Consider the following 25,338-nt stretch of genomic DNA (forward strand, 5'->3'; position numbering starts at 1 on the left):
TGAGGACACGATGTCGTATGAAATGTGCTCTAACAATAATATTTAATTAGATTTGATACTCTGCGGTGCTGTCAGCGTGAGAGCCTCCTCTCTCTCGTTCTCACACTCGCTGCTCGCCGTCTCTCGGCTGCAACACCTGATTGTATTTCACGTGGCCTGATTTCTCCTTCTGGGGTCAAACGAAGTCACTCGCTCTCTTTGCTGTCGGCCTGTAGACGTGTTATTACGGTCCGGCTGGGTGGTGATGTGGTTGAAAGTCCAGGCATGTAGTCATAAAGATGTGTTTTATATTGTATTAAAGGGAAACCACCAGGCTGTGAGAACACTTGTATAAAGTGGAGGAGCTTTGTCAAGTCTGATGACATCAAAGTGATGTCATCTGGGTTATCTCAGCTTGGGCTTGGAGGCTACGCATTTATAACAGACAGCCTGTGTTACGAACAGCACCAGGGAGGAAGGTGCAGCTGGGTGCAATGCATTATGGGAAATGCAGTATCCTGGGTTTTTAGGTGCTAGACCTTTTTATTAGGGACAATAAAACCAGGATTTCTCGGCATCTTTCCTTTCCAGCAATTAAAAAAGTTTACCCTTACACTACATACACTACATTTTACCTTAAATATATATATATATATATATAATATTACACTACATTTTGAAGATTTTTTACCAAGTTGGTTGATACCCAAAGCCCAGGCATCGCTATCAAGACTGAAAAAGTCTGATCGGTGCATCCCTAGCTATCGGTCTGTTTCCATCCACCTGTTTAAAAAAAAAACACCTGAGTGGAAGTGGCAAAAATTCAAGAAAAAAGAAAATGAAATATTTAACATTTGGCTGAGTAGGTGTGTCGATAAATGAAAATGTGACAAAGTGCAATGTGAACCGACATGTCTCGTTTTGTCCTCTTCTTCTGCAGTGGTTTAATCGCACCCGACTAGAGAATTAGCTCCACCATCTGTTTATCTCCGCGAACCAACTCCTCATATTTTGCATAACAGTAGTGGATGGAAACACACATTAATTTTTCTATTTTTCTGCAGTTGATTTTCTGGAAAATCCGTTAAAATGTGCGTTACATTTGGATATCTACATCTGACTCCATGTACCACCCTGTCTCCTAGAAATTACGCTTATATTCAACTAAATTGCACCAGTTTTTTGTTTGTTTGTTTGTTTTTTAACTTATTTTATTTAGTGTCATACTAATACATGAGGAAATGTTCATCAACATACCTCGGAAGTTGCAAAAATGTTGATACTATCATTAACATTTTATGTGTATTTCACCAGAATATCCGATCTTGCAGTACAATATCCGCTCGTAGTGACTACAGCATTATTTTGATGGTTATGTTTGGGCTCTCCCAGGTCTTGGTTAAAGTTAGGGAAAGATTATGGTCTTGGTTTGATACAGAAATAAGACTACAGTGCACGAGACACAATGAGTTAATTGATATTTAACCAAAACCTTAACCTTTCCCGAACCTTAACCACAGTAGAGGGCCTTTAAATAGTCAAATAAGTTTTCTTCTTGGTGGAGTACGATGTCAAAGAAAACCACATTTCAACTATTTAATGCCTCACTTTTCCTGACTTAAGTAATAAAACAAAATGTACATGTAGGTGCTATAACAACAGTTGTGTCTGCAGCAGGACAGAAAATCAGAAGGTGCAGAGATCTGAGTACTTGCAGACAGCCAATGACGGTAAAGAGTTTAACAGCAGCCAGCTGCTCTCAGCTGCCAAGTGGTCGAGCTGTCAAACTGTCAGTCGGCTCTAAAGGAAACGAGTGGATGTCTGCAGACTTGTTGATAAAGTGTTCATTCTGTGAGGAAGTATTTTATCAGAGTGTCAACACTAAGACAGCATTTAATTGTAGAAACTAATGAGCAACAATTAAATCTGACTTAATGTGTTGCACAATTACAATTACACTCCTGCCCTGTGTTTAAGGTTGATGTTGTTTTTAAGTACAACTGTATGCAGATTTTATTCTTCCTCAGGTAGTTATTGTGCTCTTAGTCTTTCACTCTTTGTTCCCACTTGGTCCCTGAAGCCCCCACAAATGATGTGATGCTGATCTGAGTCGCTGGTTCAGCTACAGGCGGGCAGTCAGAACAGGCAACCGAGTCCAAAGGGGCTCCAGCAGGGAGGCTAAAGTCGAGAAAGGGCAGGCAAGGGTCAGAAAAACAAGGCAGGCAGGACACACAAGGCTGGAACGCTACGGCTCGGATGGAACAATACACAGTTTGGTAGGGAACAATGGCTCAAAGGCAGGTATGTGCACAGTGGGAACAGGCGTTCAGGTGGATGTGGAAAGGTGGGAACACACCGGGGACAAATACTGGAGACGGAGGGAGAACATGTTAGCAACGGAGCAAAAGAGATTTAGGACATTTAGCTTCACAGTTTTCTTTTTTGTTACTGTTCCTCTGTTGTTGTTGCTTTGTTTCTTTGACTCACAGGAAGCTAACGCCCTGGAGTTGTTCAGCTAACATCATTAAAGGGAAACTATTTTATTACTATTTTACATGCCAAAGTGTCGGCTGGGTCTGAAGACTACAAGTTTGTAAATAAAGAATAATCTGGGTGTGTGGAGTTAGAAAGAGGTGAGCTTACCAGACCTCTGTAGTCGGGCTGTACCGAATGTCTTTTTTTACATTCAAAGCTTCTATTGAGGTTTTCAAATTAAGTTTAAAAAATCTGTCGTCATATTTTATGACGTCATCACCCAAAAAAACTTCAATCTGAATAAAATGATTCATCGTAGCTTTCTTTAATGAATATAACTTGTCAGTGCTGCCTCCCTTTGTGTGCGGCAAGCGGGAGAGTTAATAGTTTTTTGATCACATCAGTGAAAATGTTGTTTTTGAAAGGCTAAACGGCAACAAATATGGATTGAAGCAGAATATTTTGTTAGATAAAAACATGTCTGGAATTTTTCAATACATTTTGACTTTTGGACTTTACAATGCTCTGGAGTTCTAAAAATAGTATAATACTAAAGATATTAGTGTAGCCTGATCTTTATGTGCAACTGTGCAGAAATAACTTTCCACACAATGAATAGATATGCAAAAAAAAAAAAAAGAAGCTGCGCAGTATTCGAATGTTGATTTTGAATTCACATGTCAAATGAAACTTCGAACTATTCGGTACAGCCCAGTGGGCTTCCTCCAGATCTGAAAAGTGAAGCCGATGCTGAAGTGTCTTAAACCTGCATTCTCTCTAACAGCCAGCAGGGGGCGACTCCTCTGGTTGCTAAAAGAAGTCTGATTGTATAGAAGTCTATGAGAAAATGAGCCTACTTCTCACTTGATTTATTACCTCAGTAAACATTGTAAACATGAGTTTATGGTCTCAATCGCTAGTTTTAAGTCTTCTTCAATACAGCATGATGTTCATTTAGTAAATGATGGTCCCATTTAGAGTCAGATAGACCATAAAGCAGGGGATGCTTTAGGGCGTGGCTACCTTGTGATTGACAGGTCGCTACCACGACGTTGTCCGGTCTGGGAGTTGTCCGTGTTTTCGTGTTACAACTTTAACCCTTTCACAGTGTGTTTTCACTTCATGAAAGTTACTTATAACATTTTTGATCTCCTAAAAATTTCTTATTCAGCATTCGGTTGCACTTAGCTCCACCCTCTTGTGTCACTTCTGGTTGCAAAAAAAACAGATGGCGACGGCCAAAATGCCGAACCCGAGGCTTCAAAACAGCAGTCCACAAACCACAAATCGGTGAAGTCACGGTGATTATGTCCATTTGTAGCTAGTGGCTACATTAGCCGCTACTATCATAACATACCTGAATTTCTGACGAAAATGCATTGTGGGTAATGTAGGCGCCAGAGTTATTTGAAGGGGAATGAGTGGATTTAGGTCTGAAGACGTGAGGCTATAGACAAACAGAAATCTGCAACAGATCTTGTTTGTTTATAATTTTCATGTGCAAGAAGTTGCTTATTGCAGCTTTAACATAGACTTAGTAGTTTTCTATGGCCGAGCCAATGAGTTGAACTGTTGTCATTACCAGATAGCGACAGTTTTGTTCAAGGTACAGAACCTCTGCATACTTTGCTGTTATTATTGTTTTTCGTGACAGATAATAGAAGCAGCAATGGAGACATTCATTTGTTCAGGTCAGATAATAAATAAACTGACATAAATATCTCACTAGAAACACACAAACATTAATGTGAATAAAATGAAAAGGTTAAACTTGGTTTGATAACCGATTCTAAACAATGCAGAATGACAGCACCATTTTCTAAACCAACAGAGAGCGGCTGGTTCATGTCTCTCTCAGCCGGGGCGACGGTTGTCAGGTTGCCTCTCCCAGTGATCTCCCAGTTGGCTCCCGTTGACATGAGAAAGCATTTTTAAATGCCAGGACCTCGGAGGAGTACCTGAATGGCTCTGCTGGCTGATATAATGGCAGGAGATAAATCTAGAGGCTGTTAGAAGCAGCTCAGACTGGCCTCAATGGGTGTGAATGGGACGCTTCTCCTTGTCTCTTGTCTGTTACTGGGAAACTCTCTCATGGGGTTTATTTCCCAGTGCAGCAGAGACAGTCTGTGAGTCTATAAATTGTATCTTCACCTGCCTCGTGTTCTACTTTATTTGTTGACTTCCTCTGTTTTCCAGAATGCTTTTTGATTCCCAGTCTAAGCCAGTGGTTCCTGAACTTGTTTAAACTACTTCATATTGATTTCTTTGTACATGGCCCCTCCACATGTGCACTCTGGCTTGTTTGTTTGGTTATTGCGGTTCATTACTGGCTCGTATCCACCAAGCAGTCCAGTTCAGTTCAGTTTGTTACACATTAGAAAGGTTATTGTTGCGTTTCCATCAGCTAAAGTTGTGGATGGTACCAATAGAACCGTTCCATTCTTGGTACCACATCGGTCGAGGTTCAGAGCGAGCTGATCCGATACTAGAAGGTGGATTTAAAACACTGAAGACCACTGATTGGTCAGGGAGAATCGACGCTAGCGTGACACGAGACATCCTGCACAAATCGCCGTTTCAGTCAAAATACACTGTCACCAGATTCATTTTGTGTAATTATAACAACCAGAGAACAAGATGTAGAGGTACATAATGACCCTGTTACAGAAACACAGCAAGAGAAAAGGATCTGGTACCAAAAGTGAGTCGTGACGAGCAGAGCAGAGCAGAGCAGAGCAGAGCAGAGCAGAGCAGAGCAGAGCAGATCTGTACCGTACCATGCAGCGGAAACACAGATTTAGGGAGGTGTGAAAGCTGTCAATCAAACTCTTATGTGGACTAAACAACCGAACCGAGACTGCTTGAAAAGGAGCGTCTCAGTCCGCTTCCCAGTCTGCTCTGGTGGAGTTTGTTTTTTGTGACCAAATGAAAAAGCACCCGACTTTGGAACCATTTCAATGCGTTGTTTTCAGGTGATGGTTCTTCCTTTAAAAGCAGGCAGGAAACAGTGTTTTTATTCGATGCAGAAGCTGAATGATTTATTGCATAACTCACGTGTGTGTGTTGTTATTCTACCGGCTGAATGCATCAAGGCTCTACACACAGATATTAAGTTAACCACTGATAATATCTCTGAGCATTGCAAGTAATTCCCTCCTTTTCATAATCAGGGAAGTCCCTGAGTGTTTCATCCCCTCATCTTTATCTTTCATTTTCTGTTTGACGGCTCTAAAGTGTGAGAACACCACAGAGTTGCTGTGTTCTTGTTGTTGTGGAGGTTTGGCACCGTCACTAAGAGGTTTCACTTCACCTCTGACAGACAAGAACTGACCTGCCGTGCTTCTGGCAACCCGTTTTCTGGTTTCCCGGCATAAGTTAATTTTTTTCTAGTGTTGCTCCTCGCGTTGTTGACACAGCTGGTAAAGTAAATATGCATCGGTGAGGGGGTTCGTTGGGCCAATCTGTGACGAGGGGAGTAGGAGCTCTGGAGGCTCGTTGATGGGTTCTTTTGCTCCGGCACCATTTGGATTCTGAGGGAAGTCGTGATGTTGAGCTCGAGGAGCCGGTGGACCTGTGGACTGCTGGTCAGGACAGGTGTCTGCTGGGACGGCGAGGATTATTACGGGACAGTCAGGAGAGCAGGCAAACAGGTTGGATTCATGTTGTCTTTTATTTTCAGACATGAGCTGCTTTTCAGCGTCTCTCTGAGGACACGTTGATAAGGACAGCATTTACCTGCTGAGGAATTTGCAATTCTAATTTAATTCCACTTTTAATTTGCTTAAAGAACAAAAAACTGAATTTATCTTGCTGTATTCAAGAGTTTCATAGAGACATATTCAATCATCACGCCTTAAATATGATTTCTTTTTAAACACAGAACTGATGTAGGTCATCAGGGATGAACGATTTTGAAAAAAATATGTAATTGAGATTATTATTTGACTGATACTTCAATTGTGATTTGATTTGTGATATTAGAGGGAATGATCATTTTTACATCATTATTCTCATTTTCATTTAAAGACATGTTAAAATGATTATGGTGTGATTTTTGCGGGGATCTGTAACCAAACAAATATCGTGCCTTCTGCGATTTAAAATTGCAGTAGGCCATAATTTCTTTAACACATTAACACAACTTGTGATTTTTAGGTTGTAGCGGGTGAAGATACTGGTATTATATGAAACTACAAAGTCTAATGGATCCATCGGTACCAACCATGTCATACTAGGTTGTCATGAAGGAGGTTAAATAACGCTCCAAAGTTACGCAAAATTTTGGCGAGGAAAAACTGTCATAGCCATTTTCAAAGGGGTCCCTTGACCTCTGACCTCCAGATCAGTGAATGTAAATGGGTTCTATGGGTACCCACGAGTCTCCCCTTTACAGACATGCCCACTTTATGATAATCACATGCAGTTTGGGGGCAAGTCATAGTCAAGTCAGCACACTGACACACTGACAGCTGTTGTTGCCTGTTGGGCTGCTGTTTGCCATGTTATGATTGGAGCATATTGTTTTATGCTAAATGCAGTACCTGTGAGGGTTTCTGGACAATATCTGTCATTGTTTCGTGTTGTTAATTGATTTACAATAATAAATATATACATACATTTGCATAAAGCAGCATATTTGTCCACTCCCATGTTGATAAGAGTATTAAATACTTGACAAATCTCCCTTTAAGGTACATTTTGAACAGATAAAAAAATTGCGATTAATTTGCAATTAATCACGATTAAATCTTTTAATTGATTGACAGCCCTAATATATATATATATATATACATAAGCCATGCAATTTTAACATAACCTGCCCTAAAAGTCTTAAAAACAGCTCTGATATCCGGTCAATAATTCCTGCCTGGTCTTTGATTTACTGTCGACACAAAAATATCACAAAGATCAGGAAGGAGTAAACTTTCAGGTCGGTTCTTGAGTGAATAGTCAGACTCCTGCATCACTGTGACGCGTCTGTGATGGATGCTGTTTTTAAAATGAAACAATAGCAGCTTCCCTGTCTACGATCTGATCCCATTATTACAGCGTTCTGCCGTCACAGGGAATATGAAACAGCGCCGAGGCTCGACCTCAGCTGTCTGCTGCTGTTAAGAGCTGTCAGACGGAGACAACGGGGAGGGCAGGAGGCCGACCTCTTCTCGCTCACGCTGGCCGTCGGACTCTTAAAAACTCTAATAGGGATTTAAAATAGGAGTCAACCAGCAGGTGATATTTCTGTCTTTGTCTGACTCGCTGTCGGCATCATGAGATCTGTGAACCTCCTGTGAGCTGCTGTCCAATCAGAGATGCTCAGATAGGACGGGACCGAGTCAACGTGACGTCTCGGAGGAAAATTTAGGCCGTACAGGAAACAAACTGACTTCATATTGACATCCAGTAAGAAAGGGACCAGATTTCTTCTTGAGGATTCATGAGATGTTCCTTCGTCCACCTACTCAGTCAGTCATCCCAACACCTGTCAATCATCCTGATGAGCCGTGTTCTGGCTAACGAGCATTCACACGACCTTCACAGGTGTAGACGGAGCAGACAGGAAGTGTAGGATGTCGTCTGAACATTCAGCATCGCTGCTTTTCTTTGAGTTTGTTTTCCTCTTTCTGTCTTCCATGTTTGACGTAACTACTGGACACATTATTAAGGCTCATTTAACCCCTTTAGTTCTCATTTATAAGCAGCATATAAACATATAATACATGTTAATAACACTATAATGTAGAGCTGCAACGATTAATCGATTAGCCGTCAACTATTAAATTAATCGCCAACTACATTTTTTATAATATTCATATTATAGTATTTTGATAATCAATTAATCGGTTTGAGTAATTTTTTAAGAAAAACAAGTCTAAATTCTCTGATTCCAGCTTATTAAATGTGAATATTTTCTGGTTTCTTTACTCCTCTGTGACAGTAAACTGAATATCTTTGAGTTGTGGACAAAACAAGACATTTGAGGACATCATCTTGGGCTTTGGGAAACACTGATCCACATTTTATAGACCAAACAACTAATCAATTAATGGAGAAAATAATCAAATAATTAAACCGATTAACCGACAATCGAAATAATCATTAGTTTCAGCACTACTATAATGTAGTTATAAGCGGATCTAAGGACATTTTTAAGTGTTTTCAACTAGTATAACTTCTCCTATGAAGACATATTTTATATTATTATAACTGTGTTTTACCTGTTTATATACCAAACTTCAGTTATGGATGCTTCAGAGGAGGAGTTAAATTTATCATAGACCTTTTATTAAATCTTTATTTACTGAAAACCTTTTTTTAACCCCAATTAAGCAATTAGTTTAATTTATTTTTGTCGTTTTCAACTTATACAACTCAAATACATTTATAAAAACAATAATAAGTCATTGCTTTTGAAATAGTGACAAACTAAAGCAAGTTAATATTGACTGAAAAGGTGTAAACTGAAGCCTCAGCTTATTACGCCAACCCCTTTTACATTTATTATTTTGTGCATTTCTCATTAAATTATACACTAAAAATTAAAGAAAGAAACAAAATCAAATATATTTATATTACATGTACCCAAAAAGTCCATACCTCAGTTTTATATTTGTTAATCATCTTATTTTTTTAAATTATATTTTTTAATCTATTCTATTTCTAAGAGTATTACACATTTTCATTTCATTTTCACAACTATAACATAAATTAATTCCTTTGACTGCTATAAATCTTTGTTTTTGTAAACATGCAGATTATTTTAGTTCATATGACTCGATCTAATTTAGAATAAGTTCTGGATACAGTCTGGAAGCAACTTATTTTTGACTTTATACATTAATTGTGCAGTTTTAAAGTCCACCAAATCTCTCAATGTGAGAGCACGCAAGTTTATAAATAATATGTTGGTTGGTTCATGATAATCAGCTTTGTTTATGATTCTTATAGCTCTATACTGTAGCATAAAAACTGGATTTGTGATTGTTTTGTATGTATTTCCCCAGGCCTCCACACAGTAGGTAATATATGGAAGTATAAAAGAATAGTTAAATGACAAAACTATTGACAAAAGTCCATCAAACATTCACTGAACTGAAAAAGATGTTTTAAAAAGCAAGAAACTTTAAGCATTTTTTGTTCTCGAGCGTTTCCTTTCACATCAGAGGAGGTCATTTGATCGATTATTAATATGAAAATATTGATTATTGCAGCTTTAAACAGCTGAACATCAAAAGGTTTACACCCTGAAAACACATTTTGTCTCAACACAGGAGGTCTTAGTTCTTGTTCTGTGACTTCATCTATGTTTTATAATTCTCTATTTATTAGCCTGTTTTTTCCTCCCCTGTTATGTAACTCTGTACTCTGTCCAATGTCTGCCGCTCTCGTTGGCTTTTATTTGTTACAGATTTATTGTTTGTTGAGCTCTGGGGAACATTGTGCGCCTGGCAGCGTCCCAGTTCAACCACAGGCCTCCACTGCTGCCCAGTGAGCCTCCACTGGGGGGGCGGAGGGAGGAGTGCCTTGCTAAATGGCATCCTGACAGCAGTAGAACTTGTTATGAACTTTCTAAAATATCCTCCTGATGCTGATTTTAGTTTTGCCCTGATGGAAATCTTTAAACCTCCTCGCGTACGTTCGTCCAGCTCTCGCTGGGTGCGGCCGGCCTCTTTAAATACGCTGCTTGGTATCTATTTGTGTTTGAGTTAAAGCATGTGGTTTGTGAGCGAGTAAGAAAGTAAAGTGTGTGGGGGGGTTGTTAGCGTAGCGTCACTCTCCTCCGGGAACAGTAAAGCATGTCGGAGCATCAGCCAGCAGCACAACAACATCCTCTGGTATTGATTTCCAGCAGATGGGAGCAGAGCTTTAGTTAAATCACAGCAGACTAAAGTTGGCCGTCCCTCTGAGCTCCTCCAGGTTTCTGGGATTCAGCCCATATGGGTTTCTTTTTTTTTATCTTCTAGAAGACCGATACCAGTGTGGATGTTTTTATACTCAAGCTTCTGCTATTGTTGTTCTCAACATTCAGTGTTTTATTTTATGCTTATGTGGTTGAAAAATCTTCTGAAACAGGTTTCAGAGGTTGTTTCTCTAACTGCCTCTCCTCTACCTCGTGTCTAGCAGTGCCCGAAGAAGTATTCAGATCTATTACTCAAGTAGAAATACCAATAAATCAGTATTAAAATAACTCTGTTACAAGATAATCATCATACGATCAGCTAAATGTACTTAAAGTAGAAGATACATTTGATGGGTTGTGGGGAAGGACTAATTTGTACAAATTTTTTGTACTTTTCTCTTTTTCTTTGCTGTTTTTTTTGTGAAATATTGAATATTTCTTTCCGCTTTGGGCCTCAAACTGTTATTTAAAGGTCCCATATTATAAAAAGTGAGTTTCCCATGCTTTTAAAAATGTATATAGCAGGTTTAAGTGCTATATAAATACTGTGAAAGTATCGAAACACTCAATCCATGGAGAAATACACACAGCTGTAGTCTAAAACTGTGTCTTTGAAACAAGCCGTCAGGATTTCTGTCCATTTGTGATGTCACAAATATACAATATATATAGACCATTACGCAGTTTTAAACGTAAACATTTTAAATGTGTCCCGGTTTATTTCCGGTTGCAGTGGATGTGAATGTCATCAGCTGACAGGAAGTAAACATAAACCCAAGCTGTTGCCTAGCAACACGATTCCGTTGAAATTAGCTAAAACGGAGCGTTTCAGACAGAGAGTAAATACAGGCATATTCAGGCAGACAGTATGAAGAAAATAAAGTTTTTTTTTAACATTACATCATATAAACATGTTCTAGTCGAAACACAAAATACAAGTATGAACCTGAAAATGAGCACAATATGGGACCTTTAAGTGAAACCATTTAAGCTTATCGTATGTTTTTTATAATGTAAAAGGGGAGGTGGACGGGTCCAACAAACACAGGACTTTCAACCAGTAGACCGGTTACATTAGAGACGTCTGTGACGTGTTTTCCGTACTGATGTTACGTTGTTTCTGTACCTATTATACTTAGTTTACGTACTTATTTTAAGGCCAACCATGATGATTTTTCTCAACCTAACTAAGTGGATTTGTTGCCTCAACCTAACTGCAGATGTTACCTGAGTTCTGTAAAAATGGCTTCAAAATGACACTTGAAATGTCCTTGTAATGTTGTGTTATTTGTAAATCTTCCCGTCGGGTTAAGCAACTACAGCTGTCAAATAAATGTAGTGAAGTACAATTTTTTGCAAATTAAATGTAGCAGAGAAAGTATAAAGTAGCCGAAAATGGAAATAGTGGTGTCTGGCATACTGCTCTGCATGTTTATAAGAGTCGTGCCTCCTCCTGAGGTTTTATTCCTGGAGAACAGCAGCTGTTTCCTCGCAGACCAGACAGGAAGCAGACACATTAAACACCACAAAAAACAAACAAACTGAAATATTAGCTGACTCCAGAGCAGCCTTTCTTTTAGGTTTAGACATTTTGGTGTCAGGTGCACGGCAGTAAATCAGATTGCAGTCGGATTTATCTTAAAGTGTTTGTGTTGACGAGCTGCTGTCAGACAGTATTGAGAGACGGACTAACACGATGTTGGTTTCGTTGACAGTAAAAGAAACAGATAGAATAATACCAGCCTGTCAGTTTTGGGGTTCTAGAAAATTAAAAAATAACTAATAAAAAGCTGAAAAAAAACTTAAAGGTACTATATGTAACAATTTACATGTATTAATTACTCTGTATTGCCATTGTGTGAATAGATTGTAATGTAACTTAAAAACTGAGATCTTCCAAGACTTTCTTGGTTACCTATAACAGCCTGTAGTCTGATTTCGATGTAAAGGAAATTGTTTAGTTTTTACATATTTCAGTTATTTTTTGGATATTTTTCATAAAATCTTTCACATATTTTTTTGAATATTTTTTACAATTTTTTTCACATATTTTACTAATAATTTTCCAGAATTTTTTTCTTTTAGATATTTTTCAGTAATAATTTCCTGTCATTTTTTGGATATTTTTTTCATGCTTTTGGGTTCTTTACAAATAGATGTTATTTTGTTTAGTTTTCATATATTTTACTAATATTCTTCATCCATTTTTTGGATATTTAACACATTTTTCTGAAATTTTTCTAGATTTTCAGAAATGTTTCCAATATTTTTCACACATATTTTACTAATAGTTTTTCACATATTTTATTAAAAATGTTCAGATATTTTTCACATATTTTACTAATAATTTTCTGACATTTTTCGGATTTTTTTCACATATTTCTGAATGTTTTTTTCCTGCTTTTAGCCTCTTTACAAATAGATGTTTTTTTAGTTTACTTTTCACATATTTACAGCCACTGGTGTTATTAATAACAGGGATTCTCTGAAAGTTACATATAGTACCTTTAAATGGGAAAAATGAGTTGATTTATACCACCTTTTCGGTCAGCATAAACTGTTGGTTTGTCACTATTTCAATAAGTAATGATTATTTTATTCTTTTTTTTATATACAGTATGTATTTGAGTTGAATAAGTTGAAAACGTTCAAAATAAACTAAACTATAATGAGACAAAGGGCTGCAATATGGAGAAAATCACAATATTTTTTACCAAAAACCTCGATGACGATATTGTAGGGTTGACAATTGGTGCTTTCATAAAATATTTATACAATGTGATTTTTGATAAATAATCTTCAGTAATGTGGATATTAATGATTAAGTGGGTAAAATCAAATAATAGAAAAGTCTGGTAAGTTCAGAAAATTACATCACTTTACTGTAATGCAGCCTTTAAAACCAGGAAAAGACAACACTTACAGCCATATTACCATATTTCAATATCCAAAATCTAAGAAGATATCTAGTCTCATATCATGATATCGATATTATATCAGTATATTGCCCAGCTCTAATTAGACACTATAGCAGACTTTTTATGGGTCACCACTTGAACAAAGAGGTAATCAATTTATTCAGCTGACCTTAAGACACTTTAATTACTTCCTGTTTCACTATAAAGGGATTTCCTGGGGGGGAAACATTTGCATATTTTAATGTTTTTGGTATGAAATATTTATGCACTAAACATCAGCTGCTGATGATTTAAGTGCAGTGAGTATTGGCGTCAGTATTGATCTTCAAACCCCGGTATCGGTCCTTCACCAAGCTCTCTTTCTCACAGTCACACTCAGTGTTTTCTCCTGTAGCAGCAGCTGCAGCTCTGTGAGTTATGAAGCGCAGCGGCTCGGTGATGAGAAAGGCCGCGGAGGTCAGACGTGTTTGTGGTTGCGTTCAGCTCTCAGCTGGTGCAGCAGATGTTTTCGTTAAAATTTACTCAATCACTTTCGCACCTGTTCTTCCTGTCAGTGCGTCTGTCTGTTGTGAAAAAGCCAAAGTGGATTAAACTGTGTTATCTTCCCAAAAAACATGTTTGGAAATAAATAACCTTAATTAAAGTTCACCATTAATTATCTGTAAAATATGGCCCAGTCTGTTGCAGTTCATTTGTTTTGTTGATGTATTTGCTTCTCATTTTAAATAGGCTGAATTAATTAGAAGTACTAATCATTTTAAAAGCTTGGCAGGCATCTTATTAAGATGATAGATATCCCAGCGTGGTATAATGAGACATGTGTTCCTGTCGTTGGCCAGTAGGGGGCAGCGTTAAATGTCAGATTGATGGAGGCTCCTCCAGTGTTGGACTGACCTTGTCTTGTAGTGGTGATTCAGAGGTTAACTGCAGAGCAGAAACAGGGGCTGATGGGTATTTCAGGTCTGTGACGAGTTGTGCTTTCTGGTATTTCAGATAATGGACAAGAATCTTTGTGTTTGTTGATCACAGAGACGGTTTTACCGCATTTATTGTCATTTATTTGCTGGTTTGTCATGAACTTAGATTTATTATTTGCTTGTGTTTAGTTGACGGTGATGAAAGAAAGTTTTCAGATTTAGCAAAAATTACAAAAACGTGAGTCTTTGCTGCTTCGCTCCGTTTTATATCACTGTAAATAAATATATATTTTTTATTTTTAGACAATAAGTCGATCAAAACAAGACATTTGAAGACATCACTTTCGGCTCTGGGAACTTGTGATGGGCATTTTTTACTATTTTCTTACATTTTATAGACCAAAGAAACCCAATTAATCTGTTAATCAAGAAAATAATTGGCAGATTAATAATATTATTTATTAATAATAATATTTCCACAATGTCAGAGTACTCTGTTACAAGTAAAAGCCTGTTAATAACATTTTAACTCAACAAAGTGAGTTGAAATAAGTAATAATCATACATATTATGCAGAATAATAATGATAATGATAATACTAATAAAGTTACAAAGTGTTTTACATGGTTGAACCAGGACTAAAACATTCCAGGATGCTATGATAAAATCTGACAATTAAAATAATAAAAAAAAAATAGAATATAATACCCAACAATAATATAAGATAAAAACATATAAGACTTGTTGGAAATAAAACTGTGTGCAATGATTAATAAAAATTCCCCCTTTAAATGCGTACGCATAGATTATTGTATTTATTTGATTTCATATTATTATTTGTTAAATGCATTTTAACATGAGCAGCATTTTAAATTTTGAATACAATTTTGAATACTTAACAGACTTTGCATTTTATTTTTTTGTAAGCTGATCAAATATATTTGTATGCAAAATCTAAATATGCAAAAAAATATAAGTGATAACTAAAAAAAGATTAATAAATGCATGGGTGAAATGAAGTAAAACGTACAATATTTCCCTTTAAAATGTGGTACATAGTAACATAAATGAAAATATTCAAGTATAAGAACCTTTAAATTGTACTTTAAGTCTGATATTACTTGAGTAAATGTTTGCAGACATGCTGTTGGTTTTCCAGCAGACAGCCGGGACAGTTTTCTTGTCTCATAGCAGCCTGCTGCTGCTGCATAGTGGGACAGTATATGTACATCAGTGTGTTTTCTTGTCTCATAGCAGCCTGCTGCCATAGTGACATCAGAAACAACTCACCATCATTTCCCAAAGGCATGACGTAACGATGCCTTCAGGGACACCTCGTAGATCTCTGCTTCACAGTATACATGGTGTAAATATTAATTTACCACACAGTATAGTCCTTGTTAGAAACAGAAAAAAGGGCTTTTGTGACAAAAATAGTTGTTTTAATGGTCATTAAATGTCATATGGTGTTTGTTCATGTAGGTTACTTTAAAGAACTGGTATGCATATGAGGCGACTGTGGCTCAGGGGGTAGAGCGGGTTGTCCTTTAATCTCAAGGTTAGCGGTTCAATAATGTCCGCGTGATGGAGTTGTTATGTTTAGGATGGGTAAAATGCAGAGGTCAAATTTCATGCAAGTATATGTATGTATGTGACGATTGAGGTGAAGTTTAAGTAAACATATTATTCTAATATTATTCTAATATTCGGATTCATTTCTGAATGTTTTCCACACAAGTATACTGTATAGCCAGCATTTTAATAATACAAAAAGTATACATACACATACATGTCCTTGAGCAAGACACTTAACCCCAAATTGCTCCCGAAGGCATAGCCATCGGTTTGTGAATGAGTATTTAGATTAGATCCTGATGGGCAAAGTTGGCACCTTAGTAGCCTCTGCCATCAGTGTATGAATGTGTGTGTGAATGGGTGAATACTGACATGTAGTGTAAAGAGTTTTCAGTGGTCGGAAGACTAGAAAAGAGATATATAAATGCAAGTCCATTTACCATATTGCATTGCAGGAAGAAAGAAGGCATTTGAATCAAGGCCTCAAAGAGATTAAAGTACACTTTGATTTAATAGATATTCTACAAAAGAACTCACTAAATGAGTGTTATAGAACATTATTTCAGTATCTTAGACACATTAATATGATTGGAAAATATGAGGTTGTTTTTTTTCTTTTTCTTTTATTTATTTTTTTGGGATGTAGTAATTATTAGCCAAAATGATCCACACTCCATATCAGTTGGTGGCGGTAATGCACCAAATCGTTGTTTGCCAACCGCCAATAAACCTTAAAGAAGAAGAAGAAGAAGAAGATTCCTCAGTTAGATTTAATTTGACCTTTATTTAACCAGGTAAAATCAATTGAGAACCAATTCTCATTTACAATGACGACCTGGCCAAGAGGCAGCAGCAAGAGTATAAAAGCACAGTCCACACAAGCGACACAAACAGCACAGATACAGTACAGTATGACAAACATACAGTATGCCATGACAAGACATGAGAAAATGGCTAAAAACAGCATAGGTAAATAAGTAGGTCAGAAATTAATAAACACTGTACAAAAAAAGGTGGATTACTGGATGTTCTTTGTAAAATTGTAATGGAAGAGAGAGAGAGAAGTGATCAGCAAGTACAGCAGTCAACTGTGACTTGTTGCAGCTTTTGTTTGAACATGTTAAGAGATGTGAGAGCTGTGAGTTTGAGCGTGTTTTGTCGTGCGTTCCAGTCATTTGCAGCGGCAAAATGAAAGCAATTATGGCCAAAGACAGTACGGACTTTTGGAATGATGAGCCTAATGAAGTCACTGGATCTTAAACGGCGATTGCTGTCGGAAATGTGCAGAAGATTTGAGAGGTAGCGGGGGGTCATTCCCAGAATTGTTTTGTAGACTAGGAGCAGCCGGTGTTGTAGCCGCCTGGTGTGAAGGGAGGGCCAATCCACCAATCTATAAAGATCACAATGGTGGGTGGTGTGGGGGTGTCTGGTATTTCCGACAGCCGTGAATGCAGCACAGGCCTGTGGGGGCGGGGCTTAGAGCAGCTTCAGTCAGAGCAGCGATGATCCGACAGTAACAGTAACAGTAACACCACAGAGCCGTTGAACCACAGACAGACCGACAGACAGACAGACAGACAGACCGACAGACAGACCGACAGACAGACAGCAGCACCGACAGACAGACAGACAGCAGCACCGACAGACAGCAGCACCGACTCTCTCCGGTTTAAACACTAACATGTCGGCTCCGTTACTGAGACTGTGACTGAACTCTGCGGGCCTCCATGGTCCATTCTCCGGGGATGTTCGACTCGTCATGGAGGGTTCGGAGCATCTGGGACGGGGTGAGGCTGGAGGTGGTCCAGGACCGGAGCCCGGTGGTCCTCCACAGCCTCACGCACCTGGACCCGGACCTGCCGCTGCTGGAGGTGAGGAGGCCGAAGGAGGAGAGGGAGAGGCGGGGAGGAGAGAGGAGGAGGGCCGGGAGATGAGGCTGGAGGTTGGGTTGTGAACTGGAGGATGTAAAGACTGGTTCAGACTGGTTCTGAAGGTCCAGACTGGTTCTGAGGATCCAGACTGGTTCTGAAGGTCCAGACTGGTTCTGAGGATCCAGACTGGTTTTGAGGGTTCAGACTGGTTCTGAGGATCCTGACTGGTTCTGAAGGTCCAGACTGGTTCTGAGGATCCAGACTGGTTCTGAAGGTCCAGACTGGTTCTGAGGATCCAGACTGGTTCTGAAGGTCCAGACTGGTTCTGAGGATCCTGACTGGTTCTGAGGGTCCAGACTGGTTCTGAGGATCCAGACTGGTTCTGAAGGTCCAGACTGGTTTTGAGGGTTCAGACTGGTTCTGAGGATCCTGACTGGTTCTGAGGGTCCAGACTGGTTCTGAGGGTTCAGACTGGTTCTGAGGGTCCAGACTGGTTCCAGACTGGTTCTGAGGGTTCACACTGGTTCCATACTGGTTCTGAGGGTTCAGACTGGTTCTGAGGGTCCAGGATGGGGATCCAGTTACCACCAAGAAACATTCATTTGTTTTAAAAAATATTATTATATAAAAAGTAAAGATATCCACAGTGAGACAGAGGCTTTTACCCACTTTTATTCCACTTTATTCCACATTTAAACAACATATAAACAGCTATATGTATTCAGAATACAGCAAATAAGTTAATATGACCCAGATGATGTCTTACACATCAGATGATGTAATGTAACATGCACTAATCCTATATTTTTAAACCCTGTAAATCCTTATTCTAATAGCGTAGATGCTACTTTAAACAGCTTATCACTGTCAAATACTGAGTTGCTGTAAATAAAGAGATAACGGACTCTGTATGAGGTAATAATAACAGACATAACAAAAGTAAAAGCAGAAGTAAATAATACTAGATTGAGACACTGTGACCTGACTCTTTAGAGGAGACGGTGGCACGAGAGAAGCTACTGTTCCAGGATGACTTGCTCTTTTTCTGTGGTTATCAGTCCGCCCACACACACACACACACACACACACACACACACACACACACACACACACACACACACACACACACTCTCTCTTATTAAATTCAATACTGACGAGACGCCTACCGAAACCTTCCTCTGCAGGTGTCAGTGAGTCAGATCTCACCTAATGTCATGGAAACTTTAATACCGATATTGAGAATCGTTGTTATGTTTGTCATATCAGTAACTGGTATTTCCCGGTTCAGATCTAGAAGCTAATAGACTATGTACTGCTTGTACTTTATATACAGTATGTCTGTATAACGTATACTGCAATAAGGTGTTGTGTAATGACAAGGGATGTCACGGTACCAGAAATCTAGTAGTCGATACCAATACCGGTGAATTTACACGATTCTCGATACCAAATCGATAAAAATAAATAAATAAATCCCATGTAAGTCAACACGCACTCCTTTATTAAAACATTTGAACATTACACAAAACAGAGGCATGTAGCCTTTAAAGGTCCCATATTGTAAAAAAAGTGAGATGTTCATGTTGTTGTATTATAAAGCAGGCTTAAATCCTATATAAATACTGTGAAAGTATCAAAACACTCGATCCACAGCGAAATACACACAGCCCGTATTCAGAAACTCTACATTTGAAACAAGCTGTCAGGATTTCTGCCCATTCGTGATGTCACGAATATACAATATTTAGACCCTTGACACAATTTTAAACGTAAACATTCAAAATGTGTCCCAGTTTATTCCTGGTTGCAGTGTATGTGAATGTCATCAGCTGACAGGAAGTACACATGGACCCAAGCTGTTGCCTAGCAACACAATTCTGTTGCAATTCCGTCAAAATGCGCTAAAACGGAGCGTTTCAGACAGAGGGTAAATACAGGCATATTCAGGCTGACAGTATGAGGGAAATAACGTGTTTTTTTTAACATTACAGCATGTAAACATGTTCTAGTAGAAACACAAAATACAAGTATGAACCTGAAAATGAGCACGATATGGGACCTTTAAGTAATAAATAAAAAGAAACGTCTATTAACATTGCAAAACAGAACAGTGGCCTTCAAGTATTTAAATCAAACTATATTGTCTGGATGTCTGTCTTTGAGGTGCTAAATTGGAAGTATTTCCTCCTTTGGAAAGAAAAGTACAACAGCACCGTTACTGCACCGCATACTGGATTCTGCGAATCTATTACTACTCCTTTTAAATCCGCCTCGAACGCAAAGTACTTCCATACCCGATTCTTGCTATTTGTTTTCTCTCGTGTTGAGGCGGAGGTAGCGCTGCAGCTGCTGCCTTCTTTCACGTCTCGTGTTGTTGTTTTTTTCCGTGCTGTTACGGCGTTCTTCTTCCTTTGTTTCACGGCAGATGAGAGCACTTGTAAGCGTATACTGCCGCCATTAGATCCGGAAGAATCGCATGTCCAGTACCTCCGCTCCGTCACCAAATGACCATTACAGGTAGAAGAAAACGAGTACCGTCACATTTTTAGAATTTTGGTACCGAGTTGGTACCGAAGTATCGGTTCTCGTGACATCCCTAGTCATGACCGGGTCTATTAGAGATTATTTAATAATACTAAGAGTCTACAGCCATGCTAGCAGCTCTGTGTTTAGAGCTAAATGCTAGGGCTGCAACTAACCATTGTTTTCATGGTCGAGTATAGTATTATTATTGGTCTGCAATCAGAATTTCCTCATGCCCAAGGTGACTAACCTACAGTCCAAAACCCAAAGAGGTTTGATTTACAATAAGGCTGTCAATCGATTAAAATAATCTGTTTAAAATGTACCTTAAAGGGAGATTTGTCAAGTATTTAATACTCTTATCAACATGGGAGTGGACAAATATGCTGCTTTATGCAAATGTATGTATATATTTATTATTGTAAATCAATTAACAACACAAAACAATGACAGATATTGTCCAGAAACCCTCACAGGTACTGCATTTAGAATAAAACAATATGCTCCAATCATAACATGGCAAACTGCAGCCCAACAGGCAACAACAGCTGTCAGTGTGTCAGTGTGCTGACTTGACTATGACTTGCCCCAAACTGCATGTGATTATCATAAAGTGGGCATGTCTGTAAAGGGGAGACTCGTGGGTACCCATAGAACCCATTTACATTCACTGATCTGGAGGTCAGAGGTCAAGGGACCCCTTTGAAAATGGCCATGACAGTTCCTCCTTGCATAAGTTTGGAGCGTTATTTAACCTCTTTCACAACAAGCTAGTATGACATGGTTGGTAACGATGGATTCATCAGGTTTTATAGTTTCATATGATACCAATATCTTCACTCTAGCTTTAAAACTGAGCCGGCTACAACCTCTGAGTTGCGTTATTATCATGTTAACTTTGACAGTATTTGGATCAAAGGGGTGGACCAACCAACCCCGGAGCCATAGATATGACCCCGATGCTCCTCTGGCAGGCTATTTTCTTTGTAAACACTGAGCTCATTTCATATCTATAAATCTTTTTCTCCCACTACGTCACTTTCCTCTTCAACCCGTGACCCAAAGTCTCTCTGTTATCTGTAGAAAAATGGATTAAGTGGAAACATTCTCCAGCTCTCCTTACATCGCGTACTTGCGATCAGATCAGATCAGGAGGGAGGATGATGAGTAATCATATTTATCGGCCTTATGTAAGGTTCTGGGATCGGACCAGGACAACAGTATAACTGATACCACATGGAGATCTGGTCTCTGTCTGTCTGTCTGTACGGATTCTCTCTGGTCTGTTTGCCATCAATCAGACCTGGACTGATACAAGTTCTTCCCTCCTGAGCTCAGAGAGGTAGCTCCTCCAGCTAACCTGCTGCCTCTAATCTAATCCTCTCCTCTAACACAATTACCTAATGCCTAATCCCCCTCCTGCTGCAGAGGCCGAGGGGTTTCCTCCACAATCGCCGCCTTTCTTCCCGTCGGTCCAGAAGCTGAGGTGGACCTTATTCAGTGTCATGGTTCTTTTTTACAGTATAAAGGGTCACTGGGGCGGGTGTGGTGGAGGGTTGGATTGTTAGTTGTTGATCCCTGGGGCTCCATGTGACCAGCAGCAGAGTCTCTACGTACTGTATCGTATAGCTAAGGAGATCAAATGGCTTTGAAATGTTGGTTTTCTATAACAGATCACGTTACATCTTTGTCAGACAGAACAATGATGCCGCGTTGACCCAGTTTATGCTCATTCTTCTGTCATACTTTTATTGTTATACGTGACTAAAGGTTACTTGGAGATGAGTGCTGATGTGCTTGACTTGGGTATATAAATGAGTAATGGTTGGCTTCACGCTGGCTAATTTTTTAATTTTCTTGGTTACAAACAATGGATGGATGGGTTTCTTCTCACGCTTAATGCCTCTTCTGTTGATTTATTTATTATTTATTTATTTATTAAGTTATGGCGAGACACCTTCCACGTTTGGCTACCAATGAGGACTGCAACTTATATATATTGTTTTCAATTAATCATTTAATCCTTTAACTTATAAAATGTCATAAAACTGTGGAAAATGCCCATTAGAATATGTAAAGGCCAAGTTGATGTCTTTAAATAGCTTTTTTTTTGTCTAAAAAACGATCCACAATCTCAAAAGAATCTGTTAACCGTCACATAGGACAAAGAAAAGCAGCAAATCCTCCAAATTCAGATGATGGAACCATGAAATACTGGGCCATTTTTGCTTGAAACAAATGCTTATCAAAATAGTTGTAATTGATCAACGAATGGATTAACTAACCAATAATTTCAGCTCTAGTATGATACCAAACAATATGTTTTCAGTACTTTCATTTGAGGAATATAAACCCATTTTTTCATGTTACAAAGAATCCATTTTCAACTGCAAAATTTTGTCCAAGCACAAGCAACTGTGCAAGAACTTTGCCTCAATGAAATAGTCTTAAATTGCCAACATTTTGATTTACAAGATGAAGACATAGTGTCCAAAATGTTCTTGCTTTACTCACTACATATTTTTTGGGAGAGTCTATTTAGTGTTCAAGTCTATTTACGTTTTCAAGAATATAAATCTGATCATTTGATGACCCCTTTTGGTTCTTGACAGTTTTCGACACTACTGATGAGAACATATTTTGGTACAACGAAAAAGCATCGTCCTTTTGTGGGCTTCTTCTGTTTTAAGCTTTAGTTTTTTTAATTTTAAAGGACCATTTTGTTGTATTTCAGGGGATGTATTGGCAGAAATGGAATATAATATTCATAACTATGTTTTCATTAGTGTATAATCACCTGAAACTAAGAATTGTTGTGTTTTCGTTAGCTTAGAATGAGCCCATATCAACATAGGGAGTAGGTTGTCTTCATGGAGTCCGCCATGTTTCTACAGTACCCCAGAACGGACAAACCAAACTCTGACTTCAGAGATAGCCTTTAACGTTTTTACGTTACCTTGATTACGCTTGGAAAGGGAGGAGTCAGCGGAGGGGAACACAGTTGTTTGCAATCTGCAACCTCACCACTAGATGGCCTAACCCTAACGCTACACACTGATCCTTTAAGGTTGATATGGTTAAAATATCACAACATTGGTTTTGCAAGGTCTGTAGGTCATAAACTGCCAGATTTAGTTTGCAGTTTGGTGTGATGGGATAGAGTGAACTGTGTTTAACTCAGCTGTTTGAATATCATGTGTTTAAGCCTTCTTTTCACATGTTTTGTTTGAATTTATGTAACCGTGTCGTCCCACTGTAATCGTATTTTCATGGGAGCCGAGTAAACAATACCGAGTGATGTAAAAAGAAAAAGAAGCTGCAGTCAAACAGTATTCAACAGTGAATTGAAGCTAAAAATAGTCCTGATTAAGAGAGGAGTTCTGAGAGCGCCGTCCAGTAACAAACCAGCAGGATTAGGAGCCGAACCAACATAAAACACTGCTGAACAAAGAACCGACTGCTGCTCATTGAGGTCTTTTAACAGTAACTCCTTTAAACTGTCAGCTCATTCAGTTCTGGACCCAAAGATCAGTTCAGGAGCGTTGGGTCTGAACATCAGCCACTTATATGGAAGTCTTCAGATCTATTTTTAGGAAGTAATCAATGCTGACGGTGAAATCAGAGACACAGAGCTACTGTAAGTAACTGATCTAAAAACAGCTTTCTTTCTGCTGTATCATGGTCTGATTGGTCTCAGTGCTAACAGAGACTCAGCCAAGTTTACAAGCAGTTGAATGACATGATACCACAGAACTGTACAGTAGTTCATGCACATGGAAGAAATAATCTCAACATGCGATCAAGAACAAACAATATCTCATTACAGAAACAGGAAAGAACACAATGCTGGTTTAAAGTTTCCTTTCCTACCTCCAAAGTGAAAGTATCAGCACTACAGTGTAAAACTGAAACAGTAAAAGTCCTGCATTCAAAATTTTACTCAAGAAAGTATAAAAGTACTAGCATCAAATTATGGTATAGATGGAGCTAATTTTAACGTTACTACGAGGAACTTTGCGTCGATTTTGGCGGTTCCTGTGGACGAAAGCGGTAGTGTTTCCGAGCACCAGAGTCCCTTTAGAAAACCTCTCATTTTACTGCAGCAGGGTCTGACAGTCTTCTCCGCGTAGTCCTGGTTCTGGTTCTCCCGTGCCTCCCTTCCCTCCAGCGGGCCCAGAAATACGGCCTGCCGCTGGAGTCTGAGCTGAAGGAGTTTCTGGTGAACCTGCATGATTTCGTCTAATTTTGCTTGAATCCGACCCGGTGGTACCGATGATAAGCATTAAGAATAACTATATAGAAACAGCCAATATTCTCCCTGATGGTCTTGTTTACTTATATAGCTCATATAGATGCATCAATATTAAACTGAGACTATTTAATAACCAGTTAACAGTAACTTTAATTACTTTATATACTGCTGTAACCTAAAATCATATTTTATTTGTTGATAATATTTTGTATCAATAATCTCAATCTGCAAAGTAACTAAAGCCATCAAATAAATGTAGTGGAGTAAAAAGTACAATATTTCCCTCTGAGTAGTAGAGTAAAGTATAAAATAGCATAAAATGGAAGTAAAGTACCGCACAGTACTTGTGTAAATGTACTTAGTTACTTTCCACAACTGCTTGTTGTTATGTTTGGTGCAGGTTTATCCATGTGATCCAGACTAGAGCTGCAACGATTAATCGATAAGTTGTCAACTAACTAATTGATTAATCAGTTTGAGTAATCTTTTAAAGAAAAAAACAGTTTAAATTCTCTGATTGCAGCTTCTTAAATGTGAATATTTTCTGGTTTCTTTCCTTCTCTATGACAGTAAACTGAATGTCTTTGAGTTGTGGACAAAACAAGAACATTTGAAGACGTCATCTTGGGCTTCGGGAAACACTGATCAACATTTTTCACCCTTTTATAGACCAAACAACTAATCGATTAATCGAGAAAATAATCAGCAGATTATTCAACATGAAAATAATTGTCAGTTGCAGATTTAATCCAGACCTACAGTGAGTGTAAAACATCAGATCCGAGGCACACGTGGAGGAGGTAGATGTCACATAAGGACACTCTGAGCTGCAGCGATCGTAGGTGAACTGTGATGTGCTCTCTTTTAACATTGAAGCATTGATTGATTGAAGCGTCTCGGTGAGAAACAGGAGCCGGAGCGTCCGAGTCGA

The 25,338-nt window shown here is 38.6% G+C and overlaps 1 protein-coding gene across 9 annotated transcripts in view; it reads left to right on the top strand.

The window, feature by feature from the left end:
* ralgds (ral guanine nucleotide dissociation stimulator) overlaps window positions 1-25,338 on the top strand; it is a 69,970-nt gene that overhangs the window by 14,371 nt on the left and 30,261 nt on the right. For 6 of the 9 annotated variants that reach the window (XM_074639483.1, XM_074639484.1, XM_074639488.1 and 3 more), the window contains exon 1: window positions 17,375-17,632. The exons of 2 other annotated variants lie outside the window; for them this stretch is intronic. In XM_074639483.1, the coding sequence (XP_074495584.1) occupies window positions 17,489-17,632 (144 nt within the window). In that variant the 5' untranslated portion in view covers window positions 17,375-17,488. Of the gene's footprint in view, window positions 1-5,765; window positions 6,105-17,374; window positions 17,633-25,338 lie in introns of those variants that run through there. One more of the 9 variants, XM_074639486.1, reaches the window with a different exon arrangement.

This window comes from Sebastes fasciatus, chromosome 6 (assembly GCF_043250625.1).
Source record: "Sebastes fasciatus isolate fSebFas1 chromosome 6, fSebFas1.pri, whole genome shotgun sequence".
NCBI classification, from domain to species: Eukaryota; Metazoa; Chordata; class Actinopteri; order Perciformes; family Sebastidae; genus Sebastes; species Sebastes fasciatus.